Here is a 26,557-nt window from a genome sequence, read left to right as displayed (position 1 = left end):
CCTTCCCCCTTCTGGACATTTCGGGACCTCAAACCCTAAAAAAGCCTTACTCTTATTTTTTTTGGGCCCATGTAGGCCTGAAGCCTGCTTCTTGAGTTGGCTCTTGGCTGCCTGTTGCGTTGGCCACCCAGTGTGCCCCGGCATGACAACAGGGCCAGCCTTTGGTGTGGTTTTATGGTGGTCTGCCAACCACTCACCGTTATTATTATCGCAGAACTTCATTCAGATGTGCATTTGGACTTTCAAATGAGTGTCGGGTGACAAGGTGTCATGAGCGCAGTGGCATTTACTCAGACGTCTGCCAGTCCCCCCTTCACACCACGACACCTCTGTGTGTCATCAGCAGGCCTGGCCAATGAGGATGCAGTGATGCCAGCTCATTGCCCTAAGCCCCGCCTCCAGACCTTCCCTTCTGCTCACTCGCCCCGGCCCCTTCCACATCCTGCCCCTCCCACCTTTAACCTCTGTCTTTTCTTCTTCTTGTTCTTCTCCTCTTCCACTTTCCTTTCAAAATGGGGACGTGGCACAGCTGGTAGCTCCGGGTACTCCGGTTTCCCCCCGCAGTCCAAAGACATGCAGGTGCATTGGTGATTCTAAATTGTCCCTAGTGTGTATGTGTGTGTGTGCCCTGCGGTGGGCTGGCACCCTGCCCGGGGTTTGTTTCCTGCCTTGCACCCTGTGTTGGCTGTGATTGGCTCCAGCAGACCCCCGTGACCCTGTAGTTAGGATTTAGCGGGTTGGATAATAGATGGATGGATGGCACAGCTGAGACAATCAGAAGCTCCTGGCATCAATTTGAGTTGCACTAAGTGCAGGGCCGTCTGCTCCTGTATCGCACACGGGGACCACTTGCCATGCTTCCATGCCCAGACCCACGAAGACGTGAATGCAGTGATTATTTATTTAAAATGCCAAAGCTCACTATGCCACAAGACCCCCTCCAGAGTGCTCACTACCTCAGACTGGGGTGACAGGCCAGCTTTCAGCGTGACAATGACCCACAGCACACAGTGAGGACAACACTGGAGAGGCTTTGGGACAAATGACTCCGAGTGACTCCATGTGTGACGAGACCTGAAGATGGCCGTTCACATTCAATCTAAAGGAGCCTGAGAGGGTCTGCCAGGAAGAATGGGGTCAGCTGTTCAAATTCAGGTGTGCAAAGCTTGTAGAGACTTGGAGAAGAAGACTGGATTGGCTGTCAAAGGGGCTTCCACAAAGTTACATGGCAAAGGCCCACAGCACACAGTCAGGTCAACGCTGGGGTGGCTTTGGGACAAATGACTCCGAGTGACTCCATGTGTGACGAGGCCTGAAGGTGGTCGTTCAAAGACCCTTCCTATCCAATCAAATGGAGCCTGAGAAGGTCTGCCAGCTGGCCAAATCAGGTGTGCCAAGCTTGTAGAGCTGCTGCCAAAGGGGGGGCTTCCACAAAGCGCTAAATTAAGGGTCTCAATACTTGCATGAAGTTTTTCGATTGTTCTCTAAGTGTGATTTGTAATTTTTCTTCTCAAAGCTGAGGTGCGGCTGTTTCCGTTTCGTCTCTTCATAGGCAGTAGGGCTGGGTGGCTGTGAGGGTCTCCATTTCCTTGACATTGTACTGTCTCAGGTGATGGGGGTCTACCACTGCGATCTACTGCCCCTACAGGCAGACCAGGCACCAACCTGCATGTCCTGCAGAAGAGCTAAGGGGGTTCATGTTAGGCTATGGTGGCCCACCAGAATGTTCATGCTGAGGTTCCAGATGGTCTCACGCTTTCAAAATTGTGGTGACTCTGTGATGGTCAATAGGCTCCGCCCCCAGCCCTTCCCCTCACACGCCTGGCACAGGTAGCCCCTCCCACTCACGTTGCATGGCAGACCTTTGCTGTGGTGCCCTGGGGCCCGCTCAGCTGCCTCTTTGTTTTTTGGACCCACCTTCTCACACGTCCAGCAGTGTTTTTAGTGGACGCCAGTCACAGAGGAGGTGCCACATCTGCTCAGCCACACCCTTATGTCCGATGGCAGTGATGAGTGGGCTTCATAGCGGAAAACCCACCTCTGGAGACACCAACTCTCTATCAGGGAAGACCACCGTGTCACCTGATCTGCCTGTGTGCCCAGACCTGGTACAGGCCTCATCGCCAGAAGGGTCCCACTGCCATCGATTGTGCAGACCACCCGGCCTCATGTGGAGCTGCTGGTGCCACTGCTCGTCTCGTTGTCCGGGGGGGTCTCCCTAATGTCACCCCTTATTGCTTTGTACTGGTGACTCGATGGAGCCCCCTAGTGGTGGCCGTGAGCTCACATTTGCACTCATTGTACTGTAGGTCCTCGTCCTGTTGCCAAAGCAGATCTCCTGCCAACTGGACCCCTGGGCACAACTGCTTTGCCCTTTTCTTCATCTGCCTTTCTGTTTTCTTGACCTCTCACCTTTGTGGAGTGCAAATGTTTAAACCAGAATGTCATTTCCTCTGCGTATAGTGGGGTCCTCTCTGGTGACCACCCTCACCTTGGCTCCCCCCAGACCCCCTGCTGTGTTTTTGCTGGTGACTTCGGCCCCTCAGAAGCCTCTGTGACAGCTTGGGTGGGTCACACGAGGTCGCAGTTTGTGGTGGGTCACCACGGGCAGATCAAGCCATCAACTGTCTGGGGCGACTCTCCTTGGGGGCACACACACACACACACACACCCCCTCCCCGTGACTGTTGGAGGTGATTCAATAAGTAGGACCCCCTCTGCTTTGAGTGTCACCAGAGATACTCCAGGGGGGAACCCCCCCACTATGACTGTCTGTAATGTTTTTCCAAGGGGTAGCCCACCTCCACTCTGAGTGTCCAAGAGGGACTAGGGGGCTACAACCCCATCTGGGCTGTGCTTCTCCATGGGGTCCACTAGCCCCCCCCCCAGTATGAATGTTGGTGGCAGTTCACCCCCCCAATGTAATGGTGGTCATGGACTGGGTCATGAAAGCACTAAGAAGAGGAGTATCGCTGTGCTAACAGATCATTTAATACGAGACCCCCTAAGCCCCCCCGAGTTAAAGGAACACTTCAGGATGTGGTTGTCAAGCCCGTGCCCCCCCCCTCCCCCGTGTGCCCTTGTCCTCTACTGTGGGTTTATGTCCTTTGTAAGATGTACTGACAGAAATAAAACATTCATAAATTAAGAACGCCCTGTCAGGTGATCAGCGTGTCATATAGCGCCTTTCACTGATCACAGCACACAAGAACACACTCAGGACTGGAGGCCAGCAAGCCGGACATGTTCAGAAACTTGAGATTTGGTTTCCTTAAGCTTACCATCCATCTGCTGCCTGCTTGGCAAAGGGGCCTTGGCAGGGCACAAATGGCACAAAGATGGCACAGGACAGAGAGAGCCACGCGGCCCACCCATCCATCCATTGTGCAACCCACTTATCCAGTATAAGGGCCACGAGGGCTCCTCCCAGGCCAAGACTCACACAGGGACAGCAGGAGGTGACAAATGACAAGTGAAACGGAGACTGAGGGAGGCAGGCAGGCCACCGGGGGGGTCACAGGACAAAACGTTACTCGAGGGTCCCTGTCAGAACAGAGCCAAAAACCAACATGACAGTCCCAACGTTAGTGCCCACCTGAGAGGAATGGCGAGATGAAGAAGGACCGAGAATCTGGGCTCCCATTTGGACGTCATGTCCAGTCACCCTCATGGTCAGTGTGGTAAAACTCAAACTGACTCCTGAAATTCCAATTCTTTGTAAGAGTAAACGACGGACACTGACCTCTGCTGATTCAAAACCCACAGTGGGCTTCCTGAACCAGCATCTGTATGATTGAAAGTCTAAGACACAGCGACATTGGAAATAACGAAAAAGAAATAGGGATGATCCCCCTGGCATTCCAACTAAGGGTTAAAATACAAAACAGTAAATCCTGACTTGTGTGACCCTGAGGGAGGCTCTTCACTTACCAGGGAAAAAAAAACAGGGTTTGTGATTTGTAGGTCACTTTGGATGAAATCTTTCACTAAATCAGTGACTAACCTACTCGGTAAGTGTGGCGTCTATTGGCGTCTCGCTCAGTCTGCTGTTCCGTTTGGCTTTCATTTCTCTTCTTCTTCTTCTTTTTTATCATGAGTGTGACTGCCCCCTGGTGGTCAAGTTGTTGCAGTGTAACTTTCATGGCTGCCGGCCCACGGACTGACCCTGAGCGGGTCAGATCAAAGTGGGCGGGACCTGTCGTTAAAGCGAGTAACCAATCAGTGAGCATCATGCAAATCAGTGCCCAATCTATGCAATAAAAGCATTTCAGGGATAGAAACAGGCATGGCGCGCAGAACGTCGACTTGGCGTTATTGAGGTCTCCTTACCGATGTTCCCTAGTGTTCATTGCGCTTGCGCCCCAGGCTGTGAGCGTGCAACACTGGAAAGGCACTATATACAGTGCTTGAAGTGGGCCAGTACGCACCTGCTCCAACTTTCATTTTTGGGTACCGAAATGCAGACCCCAACAATCCCGGGGTTGTTTTTCGAGAGGGCAACATCAAGTGGTTACCGAAGTATCCGTCGGTGTCTAATAGCACCAGTCCCAGATTCTTAACCTCATTGAATATACATTGCGATTGTTTTATATAGCGCCTTTTTGGATAGCCTGCTTCCTTGGAAATAACCCTTTAGAGATCCGTTTCAATTTATTTATGTATTTATTTTAATCTGCTCGTTTCTGTTTCTTTGATTTCCTTTTCTTCGAGGCAGACTGGGAGCTTGAAGCAGGGAGGGGGCGGCCTGGCGCGCATTTCCCATGACACAGCCAGTGAACTCTTAATAGTCGGGGGGCCATTTGCGGTTTCTGGTCCTGATGGTGTAATCGAGACAAGAGGCGGCTGCGCCTTTGAACAGACAAAACAAGCCAGGAAGACAAAGACGGCGCTCAGCGCTCGCCCTGTTGAACCCCGCAGACAGTCGGACTCCGCTAATGACGCGTGGGCGGTGCTGACCCCCGTGTCGGATGAGCTCAGTCTGCGGGGCACAAGGGCGGCACGGCCTGGGCGAGATGGGTTAAGGTGTCTAGCGCCACCTCTGGACATTTGCAGGACTGCCTTTTGTAGTCGAGGAAGCTCGGCGGGCACATTCACCGGTGCAATGAGCCCCGCAGCCCTCACCGAGGAGCGGGCGCAGTTCAAGCAGGCCTGCAAGAAGATCAATGGACTCCATCTGCGGACCTCCAGAGCCCACACTCCATTATGGACGCTGGTGTTATACCTGGTTACACTCTGGGATAAACCGGCGGTCTGCGGATGAACTCATCTCAAGAAGACACAGCGGCCGTCCAGCAGTCGCTGTGGTAACAGAGCCCCCTGCTGGCCGACATGTGTTATATGCAAGCGTGGGTGCGTTGCCATGGAGAAAAACACCGCGCTTTTATGTATTGACGCAGATCGATGACACCTCTGCGTGAGGACCCTTCAGCCTGTCTGGAAATGGTATCTGCAGACCACCTGTCACATCTATCTATCTATCTATCTATCTATCTATCTATCTATCTATCTATCTATCTATCTATCTATCTGTCTATCGCTCCTTTCAGGTCTATCTGTCTTTCATATTCCTTCTCTCCATTTAGATATTGTATGTTGTGCCTTTCCGTGTCCACGTATATATTTTCTATAATTTTATTTCATTTCATTTCATTTCTAGTTCAAGAGCAGCTTGCCATCCCAGGGCGCTCGGGTCGAGCCAGTCTCTGAAGGGGCTCTAGAAGGCCCCCTCGGTCACACGTGCCCACCTTTTCGCAGTCTCCTTCTAGGGCCCCTTGTGATTGTCGCCCTCCGTCTGTCTCTTTAGTTTTATTGCTTTGGCTGCCCCTCTGATGCCATTGTATTGTTCACAACACTCTTGTGCCTTGTTGGGGGTCTTTGTAGGTCTTCTCCTCACCCACAAGTCCACTCTCAGGGCATATTAAAGCAGACGTTGTACTCTGTACACGTGACAATAAGGACCCTATAAATCTATAATATCGTTAAGACCCCCGGGTGCTGGAGACGGCCGAATGGACTTAGGACTCCACGTCAAGCAGGTTGGTTTCTCTGCAGCCCCGCGCCTCCACCCTGGAGCTCCAAGCAGCTGGAGGAGTTGACTTAAGCCAACGTCACCTTTTTGTCGTGGGGTGTCAGATTTGCAGTCCTGATCTCGTCGTCGTCAAGTTACATGACTGAAAACCGCAGAACGTGCCCGTGGAAGGACCGTCGGTTTGTTCTGCAGCCCCAGAAGAGCCCATCCAACCCCCCCCCCCCATACCCCCCCAGCCTCCATCGACTTCCACGCTAGCCGAGCTGCTTTGTTGACAGGCTTCTTCAGGTAGCCCCGCCCCTTTTGAGGGGCGTGTCCCTCTCAGGTCCTGACCAAAGGAAGCGACAAGACTTTCACACCGACGGGTTAAGAAAGAGAAACTGGAGTTCCACTTATGACCATTAGGGGGCGACAAAGGACCACCGAATGTGCGGCCTCGCGGCGCTCCAAGACTCGGACGTCTCCGCACTTCGACTGCGGAAAGAAAATTCGGTTCTAATGTTCACATTTTTGTTCCGAGTGAAGACAAAGAGGATTTCCAGCCGGACCTTCATATGTCCTTCCGTGACCATACGCTGCACACACACACCTGAGTGGACACAGGCCGCTAATTTTGGGACACTCGCTGCTGACACTGGGTGCACAAACTGAAAGAAAGGGAGGAGGGCTGCCAACCTGGGGATTCTACCCAGCGGGCACAAGTTTCAGTAGTGGTCAAACTGCTTCTAGGTGCTTACATAAAAAACTGCCAATAGTGGACATGAGTGGCCACAAGGTGTTTACATGGCAGCGAGCTGATCACACGGGGACACAAGCTGCCAGTTCTAATGGCTGAGAGGAGTGGTCAGGAGTGGTAGATGAGAGTCCCACAGGAATGGTCACTTCGCCATCTTTTTACATCCATCAAATGTCCTCAGGACTCAAGGGCAGTGTGCCATGTGATCTGACTACCCCTGGCATCACCAAACCACCCAGAGTCCACCAGGGTGCCCAGTAACATGTAGGTGGTCAGGTGCATCTTTGGGGTGAACACAAGTCCTTAGCTGTTCAGTGGATGGGCCTGAATTGATACACTGCCCCCCGACGATAGAGGATGCTGTCCAGTCCCCGGTCCCTTTGGGCATTGTTTGTTGTGCCAGGATGACCTTTGGGGCAGGGGCACCCTGTTGGTCTGCCTATCAGCTTTCTTACCTTGTTATACGGAGTGGAGCTCCGTGTGCCACACGAGTTGAGTTTTGGGACGAGCTGCACCCATTTTGGAGTTTCTAGCCTCAGCTTTTGTGGGTATGGGGTGGGCATTTAAGAATTGTGAGATGGCTGCAAGTCTCTGCTGTAATGACACGGCAATAGTCTGGACAATTTAGAAAGTGAGTAGACCAAGACCAACAACTGGCAGGTGTCTCTGTGGGCAAGCTGCCCAGTTTAAGGCCTGGCATGGGCACAGGTGATGCCCAAGTAACACCAGAGAGGAGTAAAATTAAATAATCACATTTATTTTGTGACCCACCTGACCACCTGTGAGTTTAAAATTAAAAATGCATACTAAAATGGATCATTTGTTTTTATTTGTCATTGTTTGCATCAAAACAAGCATTTGAAGTCCTCTTCTGAAATTAGGAATCAGTTCACTTTGTGACAGCGTGTGCTGTACAAGGCGCTATATAAAATCCAGAATCATTGACATGGCAGGGGACTGAAATGGGGCACTTAGCTTGGTCAGCCCATGCCAGCTGAACAGTTGACTCAGAGGGCCGATGACCCTTCAACAATTTGTGGCCTGGTCCTTGAGGGCATTGATGTTACATTTCAACCAGAATGGCCAGGAGCTCAAAACCTACGATGGACGCCGAGCAGTGGACAGACGTCAAGGCAAAGTCCTCAACATGGACACCCACAGCAGTCGGCTCAGTGTGGCCACACCCACCACACGTCCTGACCACACCCCTGCACGGATCAGGGCACGCCTCCTCGTATGGGGCCCCGCCCCTAAGGTATACCCCGCCTTTACTTCTATCCATCCATCCATTATCCAACCTGCCATACCAAACACAGGGTCACGGGGGTCTGCTGGAGCCAATCCCAGCCACCACAGGGCACACACACACAGTTTAGGATTGCCAATCCACCTAACCTGCATGTCTTTGGACTGTGGGAGGAAACCCACGCAGTCATGGGGAGAACATGCAAACTCCACGCAGGGAGGACTCAGGGAGCGAACCCCTTACTGCGAGGCAGCAGTGCTACCACTGTGCCACCCGCCTTTAATTCTACATAATGTAAAATTGTCAAACTTGCTTAATCCTGAGCACAGCCCGATGTGGCAGCAATGGGCACAATGCAGGAACCACAGCCCTATGCTGGGGTGCAAGTCTCTCACGTGGCACACTCACAGGCCAATTTATTTGAGAATTATGTCTTTAAAGCAAAAGCCAAAGAGACACGGGGACAACATGTAAAACCCACAAGGCCAGAGCTTTATGAGGTTGCAGTGCCAACCCCTGCACCGCCATCCCATACAGCTCATACTCCTTAATCTGACGCAGGGAGCTGGTGCCTATCCTGGCAGCACAAGGTTGAGAATATCCCTGGATGGGATGCCAGTGCCCTTCCACTCACACATGCGTCTTTGGGAAAGTGGAAGGCTAACTGCAGGCAGACCTGGAGAGAACGTGCAAAGCCCACACGGACCACGACCAGGAGTTAAACCGGGATGAATCCATGAGGTGGCCACTAAATAAATAAATAAAAATCCATTTGATTAAAGAACATCCAGGCTGGTGGTGGGACGTCACGGCTGGTCCTTCAACACACAGCAGGTAAGCCCCGGGATGAAGACAGAAACAGTGAAAAGATGGCGGGGGGCTGCGGCCGCATGCTGACTTGGATGGAGTTCAGAATCTGAGCAGGCCAACTATTGGAAAGTCAGGGCACCCAGGTGGGCAAAAGAACCCTCACTCTTTTATTTATTTATTATTAATTTGGATTTGAGGATGAACCTAACTATGAGCAGGGTGAAGGTAGAGCAGAATGGCAGTGCGGCCTGACAGGATCCCCCCCCACCCCTAATGCCCAGTTCAAGTCCCAGCCAGGGCACCGCTTTGCATGCCAAGAGCCACCCTGGCACCCTGAGTTTTAGGATTGGAGGTGGTGCCTATCCCGACAAGCACTGGGCACAAGGCAGGAACAGTCCCTGGACAAAGTGCCCATCCATCCCTGGGCACACGCACACCCACCCACCCACACCCGCACTTCATGCCCCAGACTGTAATTTAGTAACAAGGCATCAGGGCTTCATTTTTGTGACGTTTCTTACCTTCGACTTCTGAAAGATTTGAGATGGAAAGAAAAAAGAAGTAGAGGGGGCGTCAGGAGCCTCCCCCTCCAAAAAAAACGGAGACGTCCCAGAGGCAGACGACAGAACAGTTGCCACATCTTTATTGCACGTTACCAGGTTGCAAACGAATTCCACAGAAACACTGCGAAGGAGACGGAAGCCTACGGCCGCACAGGGCAGGTCGCTTAGAATTTATTTATTATTTTTTTCTGTCCAGGCATCAATTTATTGATTTTTTATTTACACAGAATGATGAAGTTCAGATGAAGAAGAAGGCAGCAAACGGCGGCTCTGTCCTTGCCGACAGGGAGCTGCTCTCGAGCTCCTCGCACATCTCTGCCAACGCTCAAGTGTTCGTGTTGCTGCCCAGGCACTGGTGTAACGCTGAAACCTGGACTCCAAGGGTGGGGAAGGAGAGACGCCGCATCCATCGACCCCCATATTTAATAAATAAATAGAAAAGAAGTCTCAACAGGGCATGGACGTCATGTGCTCTGAAGGGAGCAGTTAAGAGATGCCAGTCGTCTCCGGTGGCGTGACAAAAGCAAAAATGAACGGTGAGCTGGCACAACGCTTCTATTTTATTTAATCAAAAACAAAAAAAAAAAAAAACAAAAACAGAGGGCAACGTACTTGGCAGAAATCACCAAATGTGGGAAGGGCATCTCATTGCAGAGCCGAAGGTCTCCAACTGGCATTATGTGTACTGTGCCCCTGGTGTGACACCCTAACCCCTCCTGTGTGTGTGTGTGGCACTCTTCTGTCCTTTGGAGGGGCTCCCACTGCCAGTGGCGCCAGTTTAAGAATGTCCCTTTCAAATGACAGACATACTGTACCCTATGTAAGAAAACCCCTTTATACAAAGTATGCCCACTTGCATTGGCACCTACCTAACTTGACGCCTTACGGGTCGCCCACGCATTTCCTTGTGAACATTCAGCAGGTTTTCCTGACCTGATTTTTTTTTTTTTTCACAATAGAGGATTGTGGGATACGTGATGGCACTTCCCTCACACTGGACCAAATGGAAGTTGCCACATTTACCAAAACAGACAGGCATCATTTAAAGATGGGCAGGAACTAAAGCACCAGCAAGGAAAACCACGGCGGACCCCACTGAGATTTAAGCAGGACCAAAAATCAAACCCGGATGGCGGTGCTAACCATTGTGCCACCCTGCTACCCTATTTTTGAATATCTACAAATTATTTGCACTTCACACTGGCACACATAAAGCATGCCCTCCCCTCAAACACCCCCCACCCCGGTCTCTATGTGGCATATGCCCATGTGCTAATAATTAAACATGCACTTGCGTTTATGTGAGACGCACCTCCCCTCTCACACCCACCTGGGCCATCATTTAATATCCTTGATATGTTCCCCATGGCACAGACATGTGTGCCGACTCATGTGCCAACACAACAACCCTTACACTTATGCTGGCACATGCCCCGTAGTCACATGTAACTTTTTCTTAAGATATGGCGCCACACCTCACTTCACTTAAGTCTGCTGGTGTCCTGCTAATGTAGACAGGCCTCTTAAGGTGCTTGCCGTCTGTGGGTCATGCTGTGCCCTGACATGGGGTGGGGGGTATGGGGTTTGGGGGGGGGTCCCCTCTCAGTGAAGATGCTTCAGAGTAGAATTACCTCCAATTTCTTTAAAATGGTTTCCTGAGATAGCCTGTGCTCTTCTTACTCGTCCTCTGTCCTCCTCCAAGATGGCGCCCCTCTTACTTGTGTGTGTTTGAGACGGAGGCTACCAATCCCTACGTACCACCAAATCCCCCAGCGATAGTTTTAACTTTTTCAAACACACCTTTACGGTCGACTAAGAGACGTGACGATGCAATAGGTGCTGGTGCAGGATCCTGCAGAGGCTCAGTGCGTGAGCGGCACGGTTGATGCACAGCGGCCTAAAACGACTCATTGGGTGCTTGTGCACCCCTGATGCCACCTGTCCTGTAAACTGAACATTCCAAGCGGAAGGGCCGCGACCGCAGGGATTGCTTAAAGGAATCAGACTCTCTTGACGGAGTGCCGGCTCTTAGACTGTCTCCCATGAATCCCCCCACAGGCTTGGTTACTACAGGTACCCCCTTGGTCATGGCCCAGTTCGACTGGCACACCCTTAGCAGTGCACTTAGACAGTCTCGTCAGGTTAGTGCCTCTACCATCATTGGCATTGCAGATCAGAGACTGGACAGTGGTGTCCCCTCCATTCACTGCCCACCTCTGGATCACATGGTACACTTTGGGCAACTTGGGACGGGCTACTTCTCGTTGAATCGGACCCTTACTGGGTGTGCTGGTGGACAAGTCTGAGCGCCTGTGGGACTGACCTGACAGCTACCCCCCCCCCCCCCCCCCACCACCCAGACAAACTGGTACTCCTATGACTACTGCTAACAGGCTACTGAGACAAGTGCCCCCCCCCCCACCCCAAGTCTTTGGCGTCCACCACCATCCTCTCCCCCAGCTCTTCTGCCATTCTACGAGTTTCGCCTGAGGCCAGTGGTCTGTCCTTATCTTATTTCTTCCTACATTACACGTATTTTTATTAAATAAATATATCTCTAGGAACACATCGGACAGAATGGCATTAATTCAAAAACAATTAACAATAATGGTAGTAATAATTTGGCAGCGGTGAACAGAACCTAAGCAACGTGATACCATGTAGGACTGGGTTTTCTGGCCCTAAAACCATTGACATATTTGTTCCTCTTATTTGTTTTGACATGTTTTGGGGAATTTTCATCGAGGCCCTGAATTCATTGAATTCAAAAATGTGGCATAAATAAACCGTCTTTTTGCAAGACTTTGCTTTTGATGCGTTGGAGTCGTCGGCTCCGTGGCTTGCGGCACTACCTCTTGCTGGTGATGGTGTCAGCAATGTCCCTGTCCAGGTCGTTTTCCACCACGTTGCTGTAGCCGTCCTTCTCGATACAGTCATTGAGCACTCGCAGGATGATCCTCAGCCGGCGGTCCATCGCCTCCAGGTGAGGTCGGTAGAGGATGGGCGACAGACGATCTTGCAGCAGGGACTCCTCCAGCAGGTCACTCAGCTTGAATTCCTCTTTCGCCAGAAGCTGCAGACGTGAGTGGGTGGACTTCCGTATCCTGCAGGGAAACAGAGATGGCAGGTTGACTTTCCCTCAGGCATCGACGGGAACGCTTTTTATTTCAACGGGTCCAACGTTCTTACCTGCAGCACTGGGTTAGTGGGACCAAGATTGACGTCTCGTCGTGGGAATATTTTCCAAATCTGTAAAACATCCCACAAAAGAGAAAAAGAGCTATTGCAATGCAGACTAAAACAGCCAATCACACACGAGGACGTGGGTCAGCACTCACCCTCTTCCGTTGTCCAAGTGGATGATAAAGGTTTCATTCCCAAACTTTTCAAATGTCTCATAATGATGGCGATCCATGTTTCCTGAAGGAAAGCCACCAGAATTAAAGGTCAGAGAGTTCAGGGCTCATGTTCAAGGCTTTTGAATGCAAGTACGCCAGACGCTTGGCATATGCTGCTTTGGAGTGACCTTAATCGACGGGCAATGCACTCCGGCTATCCAAGGGATGGGGACAAAGTGAGCGGAGTGGAATGAGGGGGTTTCTCTGACTATGTGAAAATGACCCCCCTGCACTGGCTCTTCTCTTAATTCCCCTACAAGGTGTTAAAGATACCATACGCGTACAGAGGGTAGAAAAAGTACTTGACCCCCTCTGGAAAGCCACCGTATATCCATCTCACATCATTACAACCTATAAGAATCACAAATGCACTTTGATTTCTCTGTGTGCACATTTAGAGCTCGGTGAACTAAACAAATGCAAATTGACAGTCATGTTGTGAAAAATGCTATTGAAAAAGTAATGGACCCCTTCACATGACACCCAGTCAATACGTGGCAGCAGCACCAATAACTGCTTGCCATCGCTTTGGTTGGCCATCTTCAAGCTTAGCACACCTGGATGGAGGCCATTTTTCCCATTCTCCCTTACAGAACTGCTCCAGCTGGGTAAAGTGTGAAGGCTTTCATTTGTGAACTGCAATTTTGAGATCACGCCACAAATTTTCAACCGGACTCTGGCTAGGCCACTGCGAAACCTGGATCTTCGTTTTGTCAAACCATGCTTTGGTTCCTTTTGCCCAGTGTTTCGGGTCCTTGTCCTGCTAAAAGTGGTAGCGTCGTCCGAGTCCCAATTTCATGGCTGACGTTTGAAGGTTTTCTTCCAAAATCAGGATATACTTCTTACTGTCCATTTTTCCTTCAATACGGACAAGGGACCCAGTGCCTGCCCTGAGAGAAGCAGCCCCCCAAGCACGATGCGCCCCCCCCCCCCCCCCACCATGCTTGATGGTAGGTCTGGTGTTTACCGGATCATTGCCAGTCCCTTCTATCCACCAGACAAACGCCTTTGTGTTGAGGCCAAAGAGTTCAATTGTTGTTTCATCAGACCAAAGTACATGACTACTCCAGAATGCAGGACTCTTGTCAAGATGTCTGTTAGCGAATTCTAATCGAGCTTTCAGATGACATTTTTTTTAGTGGTGGCTTTTTTCTGGCAACTCTCTGTGCAAAACCTTCAATATCGTAGTCCTTGTGCACATCCACTCCAGCTGCAGGTCACTGAGAGTCACCTTAGGGTTTGCTCTTACGTCTCTGACTGGTTTTCTTGACATTTTCTTTGTTATTTTAACAGGGCAGCCTGACGTAGGCCGCTTCACTGTGCTTCCAGTTGTCTTCCACTTCGCTATGATGGCCTTCACAGTGGATACATTGAGGCTAAGGAGCTTGGCAGTCTTCTTGGGACCATTGCCATCTTTAAACTTCATAATCACAGTGCGACTCAAGTCATTCGAAAGTTCCCTTGTCTTCATTTCTGAGGTTTCACCACATAAGCCACTTGTACTGATTTCTCAGTTTTGTGTTCCTAAGAACTGACCTAAGGAATCACTTAGAGACCAGTCGACACGCTAGAGGGTTCAGGGCTTGATTGTTTACACCCTTATTATTGCATTGTTAACAATCTCACAGCCTCTGAGCTATCAGGGGTCGATTACTTACAGTATGCAACAGCAGATTTCCCTGATACGTTCTTTATCATTGCAGCATCATTTGATTTTCAGGAATTTTTACTGAAAATTTATTGTCCTCATTTATATGTAAGAGTATGGAACTAAAGATGTATTTTCAAAGAAAAATATTACAGGAAATGTAAACTTTGTCTAGGGGGTCAAATACTTTTTCAACCCACTGCAGATGGGCCAGGATGCCAATGGCATGAAAGGACAGGGAAAGACAGTTTGCTTTGGGCATTGTCTCCCTCGAGGTGCGAGATGGCAGCCTCCCTGGGTTACGGCACCACTACGGATTCCCACAGGGCACACTGGGAACTGTAGTTCATTGGTTTGGCCCTGTTGGGTTACTTGGTCAGGATCCAGCCTCACCCAGATGTTCTCCCGAGCCACCGTTTTGGTTTTTCATTAAAGGTGCTACCCGCCTCAAGAACAGGGAGCCAGAGTTGGGAGGAAAACGACAAAGAGAGTGAGAGTTGAGGTTGGGGTGTGGGAAACTATTACTTGTGAAAGAGTTTCACACAATAAAACCTTTTGTGTTCATGGTGATCCTTTGTGTCGGGAGTTTGGGGAGTTGCAGCGTCCCCTGGGGAGACACAAACGTTATCCACTTCTAATGACAACCTACCCACAAACTCCTTCTAATCAGGGCCTACCAAAAAGGACTGCAGCCCACACTTCAATGACGTACCCATCAAGAAGTCAAAGATGGTCATGTCCATGATGTCCAGGAGTCGGGTGCCAGTGTCATATGGGGGTGTCTGTTTCACCTCCTCGCAGTAGTCTGGATCAACTTCCCATCTGGCAAAACACAAAAGGTTACTAAGAAACAGAACCACACATGTGCTTTATGAATTATGGTGCAGCATGGCTCTGTGGTCACTTATGCCATATGACTCCTCTCTAAAGTGCACCCGCCAGACAGCTGGGAGATGACCTTATGGAGGAATCAGCCAATATAGAAATGTAAAATCTACAACTGAACCAACAAGAACAGCCCTGAACCAGAACTTTCCAGACAACGCCTTTAATGTTCAGCATTTGACATTTTGTATTTTAGTCCTTAATCATTTTTTATGTCCATTTAACAACATATTTGAAAGTAGCGGAGTGTCCAGGGGAATTTCTAGAGTACTGGCATGGCAGTTGAACAATACACACTGAAAATAAAGGGAAATGGCAGGTTGTTACATTTACAAAAATGTATTTACTTTATATTACATGTATTGTTTACGTTCCACTTTTGAACATAACTCAATCAGGTGAAATTTATTGAATCTTGTGGGAAATCCAATATACTAATTTCAGTCACTTAGGTAGAAGTCAAAATAGTTCTGTTTAGTCCTCAGTGGAAATGAATAGGCACCAAGCGGATTCACCGTCAATGGAGGCTGGCTAACATGGCGGTAAAGTCATGTGACTTTCAAAGAAACGACATTATTGTGGATTTGGGTTATTGTCGCCGGTTAAGAGCAAAAGGTTAGTGAAATAAAAGTAAAAAAACAAAAAACAAAACACGCACACACGAGAAATATTCAGATATTCATTTAAAACACATAATCACACAGTCAAACGTTACTCCATCTTGTGTATTTCCTTGTATTCTCTTTTAATGTTTTATCAAACTGTGCTCACTAACTACCGTCACAAGTCAGTAAACGTACTATTAAGTCATCTTGATTTACTCGCTTAATTAGTACGGGTACGCTTACGTACTTAAAAATAAAAAACAAAAGTTTGGACTTTCATTACGGGTCAACTACTTTCAGCATTGCTGTTCATTAGTATTATCATAACACTGCTCAATACTATTAATACAGAGACATCAATAATACACCTGAATACAAGACAAAACAAAAGTATTATGTGAAAGAAGGTGCCAAGCAGCCATTTTTGCACTTTATATTTTACTAATATTTAACATTTATTCTATACTATATACAGTTAGACAAATATAAATAAATATCTATATATATAAAATTCTTGTCGCATTTGAAACTGAAATTACGTATGACCACACGATATGGAAATTACCTATGACCACAGAGCATATTATAATACAGGAACTAATCACTTCATTTGTGGACGCCATTTTTATATCGTCTTTATGAATTGTTATTATTTGTGTGCCCCGCGTCGCCCTCTCCCACCCCTCCTGTCTGGACTACAGCGCTGAGCCGTCCACCACCAGGCGCGTTCTGACAGAGAAGTTTTATTTATTCGTCCACGTGACTGTCACTGAAACTGCCACATTGTAACTTTTTTTTTTTGTTGGCAGTACTTGATAGTAGAAGAGATGAGGACAACAGCTTTGTGTCTTTCTACTTTTTAACTGCACCGAGCTGTAAACAATGTGAAGACGAGACCACCTTCAGTGGCGAGGGGTCGTGAGAACAAAGTGGACGCTGGGAGGCGCGGAATGTCGGGCTGCTCCGCCGAGTCGAGAGCTTCGCAGTTTCGGGCAGCGTCCTCTCTTCTCGGACTGTTTGTGACACTTCAAGTGCCCTGTCGGCTCCTGGGAGAGTGGAAGTCTTTGCGAATGAGTGTAATCGGCGCCATCGAAGCAGGACTCTGTTTGTAAATTGCCCTGCATGACTACTTACTGTCCCTTAAGGTGAGTTCGGGTCACTAAAACCCCACAACATTCAAGGTTGCTTTTGTGATTAATTATTTTAACAAGTAAATCACAGGCATGTAGTGCAAGGTTGTCAGGCAAAAATTTGGACGATCACATAGAAAATGTAATTTCTATACCACAGCGGTCGTGTAGCGCCTTCAAGGGATCTGCTACTTACCTGTTGCGTTATAGCGCCTTTAAAATGTAGTTTACTCAAAACCACTCCAGTAGTGCTCAATGTATCTTTACTTCTTAAAATGTTAATGTTTTACTGTTTAATAACTTATAGATTACATTTTATTTTTTTCCCTTGCACTCAGTGAGTGAAGCCACTGGGTAATCAGCTAGTATTTTATAATATAACACTCTATCCTACAGTAGGTGCATTTTGTGTTCATATTTAGTTATACATTGGCATGGCATTCTGGCACAGTCAAAGAAGCAGTGTTCTTGTACAACTGTTGTACATTTCAGGTTTTGAATAATAATCTTTTGTATTTTTGTTGGTTTGTATTGTTTTTACCAAATAAAGGTAGTTTTGGTATAAGCAAACCTGTTTATTTCTCTCTATTATAAAAGAAAATCTTGAGACGAGACTATTGCCAAGAGATTTTTTCAAGTCCCGCCCTCCTCTCAATCATTTCTGGTTCACGGCCCACACCTGCGGTCCTCTCACCTCTCATTGGTGTATTCTCTTATTTATTCATTCTTATGTATATTGGTCTTATACATTTTTGCATTTTCCTCACTTTAAGTTCCCAATAAAAGAAGACGTATTATGTCCAAATCTTATTGAAAAATTTCATGCCGAAGGGTTATCTACAGAAGAAATGAGTACACGGGCAATCCTAGCACTGAAAAGAGATGAAGTCAAACGAATTAACGCAACAATTGTCAATCGGTTACACGGCAAATTAGTTAAAAGCGTATCAATAGAGTCTGCTGAAACAGTTGGTGGTGACGGTGCAGAAGATGAAAACATCAACTTACAATATCATGAAGAATATTTACAACTGTTGACACCATCTGGTCTACCACTGGCCAAATTGCTGTTGAAAGAGGGATGTATTGTAATGTAATTGTGTAATTGATGTCTGAGTGATGGGCTATGCAATAGGACAAGATTAATTGTATTCAAAATTGGTCGAACAATTCTGACATGTAAAAGTTTAACAGGCGAAAAGAAAGGTAATGTAGTAAGGGGGTAACATTAGACACCAAAGGAGATCTTGATATGCCATTCGTATTAAAACGTTTACAGTTTCCCATTAGAATAGCTTCTGTTATGACAATTAACAAATCACAGGGACAAACATTCGAAAAAGTCGGTTTATTTATTAGAGAGAAAGAAACAAAATTCGCTCACGGGCAGTTATACGTTGTGTTGTCACGATGTAAGTTGAAAAAGTATTTGCGTGTTAATTTCAAAGCCAAACAGAATGAAAACGTATAACGCAATGAATACCGCTAACACAACATGAAACATCATTTTGTTTAGATTTATTACGTTTTACTATTTTTTACTATTGTTAATTACTCGCTGTAATGTAAAATAGTTAGGTCTGTTATGAATATGTAACAATTCCCATGAAAATAACAATCTGTTTAAATTGTACATCCGCTTCCTCATACGTGAGCGGCAGAGCCGTAAAGTGACTAGTGTATAGTGCCCACCTGGGGGTTGGCGAGCGAAGCGAGCAGGGGGCAGAGCCCCTTAGTCTTATTTATAACTTTGAACATGAATAATAAAATGGTATTGAAATAAGTATAATTGACAACCTACAATGGTTATAGCTAGGTAACTCGGGGAGGTGCATTTTTTAAAAAGTTTAAAAAACAACTGTTAAAATATTATGCTTTATTGACATGTTCATTTAACATAACAGAATTAATTTAACAGAGAATTAAAAAGTTTCATTCATTTTATATAAAAATATGTTGTTTCAGGATAAATTAATTTAGTGCATTAAGCAGAATTAAATTATTTTTGATAAAAACAACTTTATTATGTGCCTTTTTTTATTTTAATCTGACATGCCTTTTTTGTCCAGTACAGCAGAAGAAATGAAGAGAGTGCTGTTGTAATCTGACCCTTTTTTTATCACTCAAGGGGAAAACAGCCCAGAAGCCCCCCCCCCCCCATTATCCACAATCACTAAAAAGAAATAGAAAACAACACATCGACAATGAAAGTTGGACTTGGAGGGGATCAAAAATAAATGTCTCTACCTGAATAATTGAAACTTTCTTCTTCAAGAAGTGACTGCAAAACCAGGCAGGATCACAACCGTAATTTGCCAGTCAGAAATGGCTTTGAACCCAGGGCCGTCTTAACAGCATTATAGACCCCCCTCAGGCAAAGCGGCACACTGGGACCAATGTTCCCTCTAAGGAGTAGCATATAGTGAGCAAAAAACATTGTTTATGAGCGACATTTTGTTTAAGCCAAAAATTTATGAACACCAACTCCGACGGTCATGCGATCGTGCGATAAGTACGAGCGACGCCGTCGGAATGAGCGATCATGCAGGAAGTATGAGTGACACTCTGAATTCGTGTGAGCGATTGCTCACGCGCTCAGCTTAGAGGGAACATTGACTGGGACCCCTACCTACACAACCACTCAGCATGTCACACCATCCATACATTAGCACTGGGGTCCCCAGGAAACTGCACAGAGTGCCCATGCATTGAGACGGCCCTGCTGTTTGAAGCCACAGCTTTCCCAAGATCTGAAGTGGCAGACGGACACCTTTGGGGGACAACTCACTCTGCTTTCTTGCGCTTGTGATAGGATCGCCTCCATGGATTTCTCCAGGTCTTCCTCTTTGCCAGTGCCAGGTCTGGGAGGAAGGCGGCCAAAGAACCCTCAATCTGGTCAGGCTTCCCACATAAGGCATGTTCTGTTGAGCAGTAGTAGGAGCATTCTCCATAGAAGCAGATGTTATTGGCTGCGGTGGAGAAAGAGAAAGGCAAAGGGAGAGAACAGAAGCACTTAGCATGGAAACCTACAGTGGTCCTCGTAACCCCTCGGCCCCAGCGTTAGCTTTTGCTACCTGGTGAAATGAAGAACGTCCGCCAAAGCTTTTTGTCCCGGGTCACATCACGGATTTCCTTTGTCATATTGACCAGCCTTCCTGCCACCGGAGGGACCCGCCGAAAGTCCAGAATCCTTCAAACACACAAATGACAAGAGTCAAGAATAGCGTCGTCCTCACTCAGGTGTTCTCTGTGAAGACTTGGAGTAACAGCTCACCAACAAGGAAGGGCCCAAAAACTCACACAACATACACCTTATGATGTCAAATGACCAGGAAAATCCTGCCATTCCAATACGTCCCACGTCAGCTCACCACATACTGTACATACTGCAGTAATTCAGAGAGGTGGAACTGGTCGCACAGCAGTACATTTTCATGTGTGTCTGCATTTCTATCATTTGCATTGTAAAGAGAACAAAAATGTTGTGCAGAGCAGCTCATTCTGCCGGTGCTTGCTGATTAAACACTATTGACCCGTGCTCCTAGCTCGCCATGCTAATGCGCACAGGCCGACAGCGTATTCTTTTATGGCTATTGTCTGGATCCTGCTACTTCAGCTCACTGTTCCCTGTGGTGCCTTCTGTTTCCTGCACTGCGCAACTGAGACACAGACCAAGCATCTCGAGTGCCGTCCACCATCATGCATTCTAGTGCAAGCCAACTCAAACCTGCTGGACCAGACTTGGGGAAGGCCTCCGTGGAGAGTTGGTAAGAAGGAAGAGTTGGCAGAATGAGGCTGTCTACAGCGGTGTAGAGGCCTACAAGAAGGATGGACCTTGGCTGAAATGGCTGTCCAACTTCCTCAACCGTTACTTGGATGGACAGAAGAATGGAGAGTGGGATTTAGAACAGTAAAGCCCTGGCACTCCTCCCATCTGCTACACTGGGAGAGGTAGAGGCCTGTAGGAGCAGGTCTGTGAGAGTGTGTGTGTGTGTCCCATGTGGAACCAGCCAGAAGACAGTGTTTAGTTTTTTTTAACTATTTGCCGCATTCTGCGCTGTATATGAGGGTGAAGAGAAAGCATACGTGTTTGAGCAAAGAAAGGCAAGGGCACTGAATCCTCGTGGGAGAAGCCGTTTCCTCTTTGATGAATAGCACTTGATACTTTATCCTGAGTTTCTCTGTAGTGCTGTTTGTGACTCAGCTCTGTAGCTAATTTAACACATGCAGCAATAATAGGAGTTTTAAAAAAAAAGCATCTCAGTCCTAAATGATGTTTTTCATTAACATATTACAAGACCATTATATGAGGCAAGTCGCATCAGAAGGAGAGGAAGAATCGCTAAATGAGCTCCACGAGGCATGTTGTCACAAGCTGGTTTGTTGTATGTGAAGGTATCAAGTCATTTCACTAATTGTGTGCATTAAATGGGGACATCAGTTCCTTGAGGACATCACCTTCTCCATTGGATTTATTCAGTGGTAATTTTGTCATGCTTGCCGATAGTATTTACACCAGTTGTTTCTATAAATCACAGTTAGAATGAGCAGTTGATTAACTGGAGGCTAAGTCACTATTATAATTGTAAAGTGAAAACTATTTATCTGCTTTATTATTCTATTATTCGGCATGTAATTTAAGCTTGTTTAGATGAACTTCATTTGTGCTTCATAGTAATGGATGTGCCTAAAGCCTTTTAATTGGGTGCAGTGTGTACCACCTAGTGGAGGGTCTAGGTATTGTCACAGAGGGAGCTCAGACTAACAAGCTGACTGCCATACCAAGCTGTTTGTCTGGGAGGGACATGATGGTGTAGGGGGGGGGGGGGGGGGGGGGGGGGGGGGGGGGGGGGGGGGGGGGGGGGGGGGGGGGGGGGGGGGGGGGGGGGGGGGGGGGGGGGGGGGGGGGGCACATCCCAAAGACATATGAGGAAGAGTGTATGAAGAACGTAAGATTAGAAATTGAAATAGATTAACAAGAAAGGCATATTGATAGATAGATAGATAGATAGATAGATAGATAGATAGATAGATAGATAGATAGATAGATAGATATGAAAGGCACTGTATAATAGATAGATAAATACATTTTATTTATATAAGCGCCTTTCCCATGCTCTTAGATAGATAGATAGATTAAAATTACTCAGTTCATAAGAATTGCATATTACATAGATAGATAGATAGATAGATATGAAAGGCACTGTATAATAGATAGATAAAAACATTTTATTTATATAGCGCCTTTCCCATGCTCATAGATAGATAGATAGATAGATAGATAGATAGATAGATAGATAGATAGATAGATAGATTAAAATTTACATCAATTCATAAGAATTGCATATTACATAGATAGATAGATAGATAGATAGATAGATAGATAGATAGATAGATAGATAGATAGATAGATAGATAGATAGATAGATAGATAGATAGATAGATAGTACTTTATTTTTCTCAGGTAAATTTCATAACTTTATCTCGGTCCTTGAGAAAAAAAAAGACAATGAAGTACATTGAACTGGGTAAAGGACAAGTACCCCCGTCATGTTTTCTTAATCAGCAGGGACTAGGCAGCCTATCAACTGCTATTATACAAAGTGAGATTTCACTCAGGAGAGATTGCATTTAAGTGAATTCATCACAGAGGAGCAGGTAGAATCCCTACACCATTGACATGAATTTGGTAGAAAAGTGCAGAGAATTGAAGAACCTCACAATGCTCCACCTCACTTTTTTAGACGTCTATTTGAATCTTGTGAATTGGAGGGCAACCATCATCTCTGTTCCGGCCCACTATAACTGACACCACACCACACAATCCTTTTTAGACATTACTAAAGCCATGATGTAGTATTTCATATGAAATTTTTCAAAATCAGATTGTCCAACTGAACATATAGTAACAATACATAAACAACATCTGTGTATATTAGCTGTACTACCCATTTAAGGCATGTTGAAATCTAAGAAATCAATGCATATGTCTCTGTTATATACCATTTGGTATGGAAATTGTAAAAGCAGTGTTAATACTTGTGATGTGCCATCTTTTGGAGTGACAGAGACATAGCAACAAGATGGACACAGACAGACGCACGACACTTACCCTTTTATTAAGGTGGATATAAACAATATATTAACAGACTGTTTAACATATTTATCTAGGAGTTGCCAGAAAAAAATCAATACCCGGAGTGCAATACTAAGCATTTGCTTTAGCAAAGTGTAGCCCAGACTGTCTGGAAGACCATTTAAATGTATTGATTTATTTTTAAACAAATGCATAGAGACAAGAACCTCTTGCAGGTTAGGTTCAAAATGTTGCAGCCAGAGTCTCGACCTGTGATAAATGCACTGGCCAGTTCACTCCTTGAAATATCGCCTCTAGGGTGACCTGCTGTTTGTTACTAAAACATTTTCAGAACTGTGCTCAAGCTGTTGCACGTTCATTTTCTTTTCTTGTATAATCTCATATAATGTCAGAATATTTGCAGACTCCACTGGCAGTTGTTGTCTTTCTCCATCATTTGGATTTGAGCAGGCAGGTCATTTAACCTGAAGGTAATGTGGCTCCTAATCTTTGAAGTTATTAGATTTCAATGTACTACGGATACGGAAGCTCTGTGTGACCCCCCGAGTATGTCATTGCTAACACTCCCTCTGATTTTTCAAAGGACTGAATGTGCAAAGCACTGTGATATTCGTTTACTGTGGAAGTAAAATATGCACAATAAAGCCTGCTGTTTTGTATTGTATTTGAGTTTGCTTTGTGTTGAAGGTACTTGATGGTACTATCTATCTATCTATCTATCTATCTATCTATCTATCTATCTATCTATCTATCTATCTATCTATCTATCTATCTATCTATCTATCTATCTATCTATCTATCTATCATATAGTGCCTTTCATCCATCTATCAATCTATCTATCTATCATATAGTGCCTTTCATCCATCTATCTATCTATCTATCTATCTATCTATCTATCTATCTATCTATCTATCTATCTATCTATCTATCTATCTATCTATCTATCTATCTATCTATCTATCTATCTATCATATAGTGCCTTTCATCCATCTATCTATCCATCTACTGTATCTATCTATCATATAGTGCCTTTCATCTATCTATCTATCTATCTATCTATCTATCTATCTATCTATCTATCTATCTATCTATCATATAGTGCCATTCATTTATCTATCTATCATATAGTGCCTTTCATCTATCTATCTATCTATCTATCTATCTATCTATCTATCTATCTATCTATCTATCTATCTATCTATCTATCATATAGTGCCTTTCATTTATCTATCTATCTATCTATCTATCTATCTATCTATCTATCTATCTATCTATCTATCTATCTATCTATCTATCATATAGTGCCTTTCATCCATCTATCTATCTATCTATCTATCTATCTATCTATCTATCTATCTATCTATCTATCTATCTATCTATCTATCTATCTATCTATCTATCTATCTATCACAGTATGTTGTGCAAAGGACTGTGGAAAAATAAAGGTGTGTGCTTTTGGGACTTTTGAGCCTGTGTCTGGGCTGATCTTCCACAACATATAAAGTTTTTATTAAATCACATAATTACCAGAAATAATGAGAAAACAGGCCGGTCATGAAATATCATGAGAATTACCCAACCTAAAGTTCACTCTCAGGTTAGTCAGCACTAACTTGAGTTAGCCGTATTCTTACCAAGCTGGTATAAATTAGGTGACATTCTAGGTTGGAAAGCTAGTGTGAACAGGACCATTGTGGGGACAAGCAGAAGTGAAGAACAGATTTGATGTCCACCTTACCTATTCCTCTTCTTCTCAGGAAGTGTCCCTGCTTATCATTATTAGCACACCTCAGCCCCATTCCCTCAACCATGAAGATGGTAGCAAGTTCTCAGCCAACCCAAATGAGCCTCCATGTGATATTATACCATTCTGGGACTATATTTACCTGTCCAGGTGAAAGGCTGCAATTTCTGCATTGTGCCTCTCAAAATCGGAGAAGTAGAAAGAAATCAGGTGGGGTTTCCTGCTCTCTTGTTTGTCTAAAAGAGAAGAGAAGAGAAGAGAATTTGAATGGAGGTGTGTCCATGTGTCTGGTTTCACAGTTGCTACTGCAGGCTGACTGCCATTCATAAAATTAAAACTTTTGCAGTGGAGGAAGCTGGAATCTCCTTGACTTGATCTGATGACAAGTGTGCAGTACAGTGGCCTGTCTAGTCGGAGCCATAGCAGTCCAGTCCCTCTCACCAGCTCCCAACGTCGAGTCACTTAACAACAGCTATGCTAAAGGTGATGAAATACGGAAACATGTACACCTTATTCTTAATGCACCTTGAGATGATGTTCCCTATAGAAAGGTGGTATGTAGAATCTCAAGATCACAGACTAAACCTCCAGCAGTCTCTGAGGGAAAGTCTTGTCACTTGCTAGATCTATGAAAGCATCAGAAGTGTATCCATATCATGTCATCACATAGTAATATGAAAGACAATATTTAAAATCACAGGACCTCATAATAACTTCCCTGACTCATTGTATGCTGCTGATTTAGTCACATGACCTGCCAGGCATCTGACTGTAGCTTGTCTGTAAAGAGTGCCATCAACAGCAACAATTTATGTCTTGTAAAGCCCAAAAATCACACAAACGATGTCTCAATGAGATGTAACAGATAGATAGATAGATAGATAGATAGATAGATAGATAGATAGATAGATAGATAGTGGTGACTCCCTAAGACAGGTGGTTCTCAAACTGGGGGGGGGGGGGGAGGTGGGGGGCGTCAAGTAACAAAAGGGGGGGGGGGGGGGGCGGGGGGGGGGGGGGGGGGGGGCGCGAAGATGTGAAAAAAAAAACCAAGAATCGAAAATATGAAAAATACATCTATTGAAACCTAAACAGATGAACTTAAAGTACATTCTGATACTAGAAAAATAAATCTAGAGTTAGATAAATGTCGATAAAAGTTAAGTAGGTATAACAAAATATGCATCTATGATATATCATCAATTAAAAAAGAACAAATTGGTATTAGTGGGCTCCTTTCAAAAAAATGTTAGGGGGGGACGCGGTTAAAACTGCTATGAAAACTCGGGTCGCAAATACTTAAAGGTTGAGAAACGCTGCCTTAAGATAAACGAGAAAGACCCCCGTGACCATGTGTTAGGATATGTTAGGTTGATAACGAATGAATGAATGTTTCTAATATATGACACCAAAACAACTGCTTCGGATGCAGAACTGGCAGACCTCGGTAGTTTAGAAATTTAACAAATCCTGAATACACATTTGAGTGCAGAAACTAAAGGGAATTAAAATCGTAATGAGGGGCGTGTAATATCCAATAGAGTCCAGCGGCAGTCAGGACAGTTTTAGGCCTCGGACAGATTCAGCGTCCCGAGACATTCCGAGGCCCGTAAAATGACGCCCTTGTTCACAGCATATCTTTTGACTCCACCCACTTTCCACGCCC

General features: G+C 45.8%; 1 protein-coding gene across 1 annotated transcript in view; it reads right to left on the bottom strand.

Moving 5' to 3' along the window:
- Positions 1-9,448: 9,448 nt before the first annotated feature.
- The window catches only part of LOC114661100 (extracellular serine/threonine protein kinase FAM20C-like), a 170,756-nt gene continuing 153,647 nt past the window's right edge, over positions 9,449-26,557 (bottom strand). The window contains 8 exon segments of the mRNA XM_028814227.2: positions 9,449-12,487; positions 12,573-12,632; positions 12,722-12,803; positions 15,142-15,251; positions 19,838-20,018; positions 20,124-20,239; positions 25,034-25,092; positions 25,094-25,127. Of these exon segments, the coding sequence (XP_028670060.1) occupies positions 12,232-12,487; positions 12,573-12,632; positions 12,722-12,803; positions 15,142-15,251; positions 19,838-20,018; positions 20,124-20,239; positions 25,034-25,092; positions 25,094-25,127 (898 nt within the window). The 3' untranslated portion in view covers positions 9,449-12,231.

This window comes from Erpetoichthys calabaricus, chromosome 11 (genome assembly GCF_900747795.2).
Source record: "Erpetoichthys calabaricus chromosome 11, fErpCal1.3, whole genome shotgun sequence".
In the NCBI taxonomy this organism is placed as follows: domain Eukaryota; kingdom Metazoa; phylum Chordata; class Cladistia; order Polypteriformes; family Polypteridae; genus Erpetoichthys; species Erpetoichthys calabaricus.
This window is presented reverse-complemented; position numbering and strand designations above follow the sequence as displayed.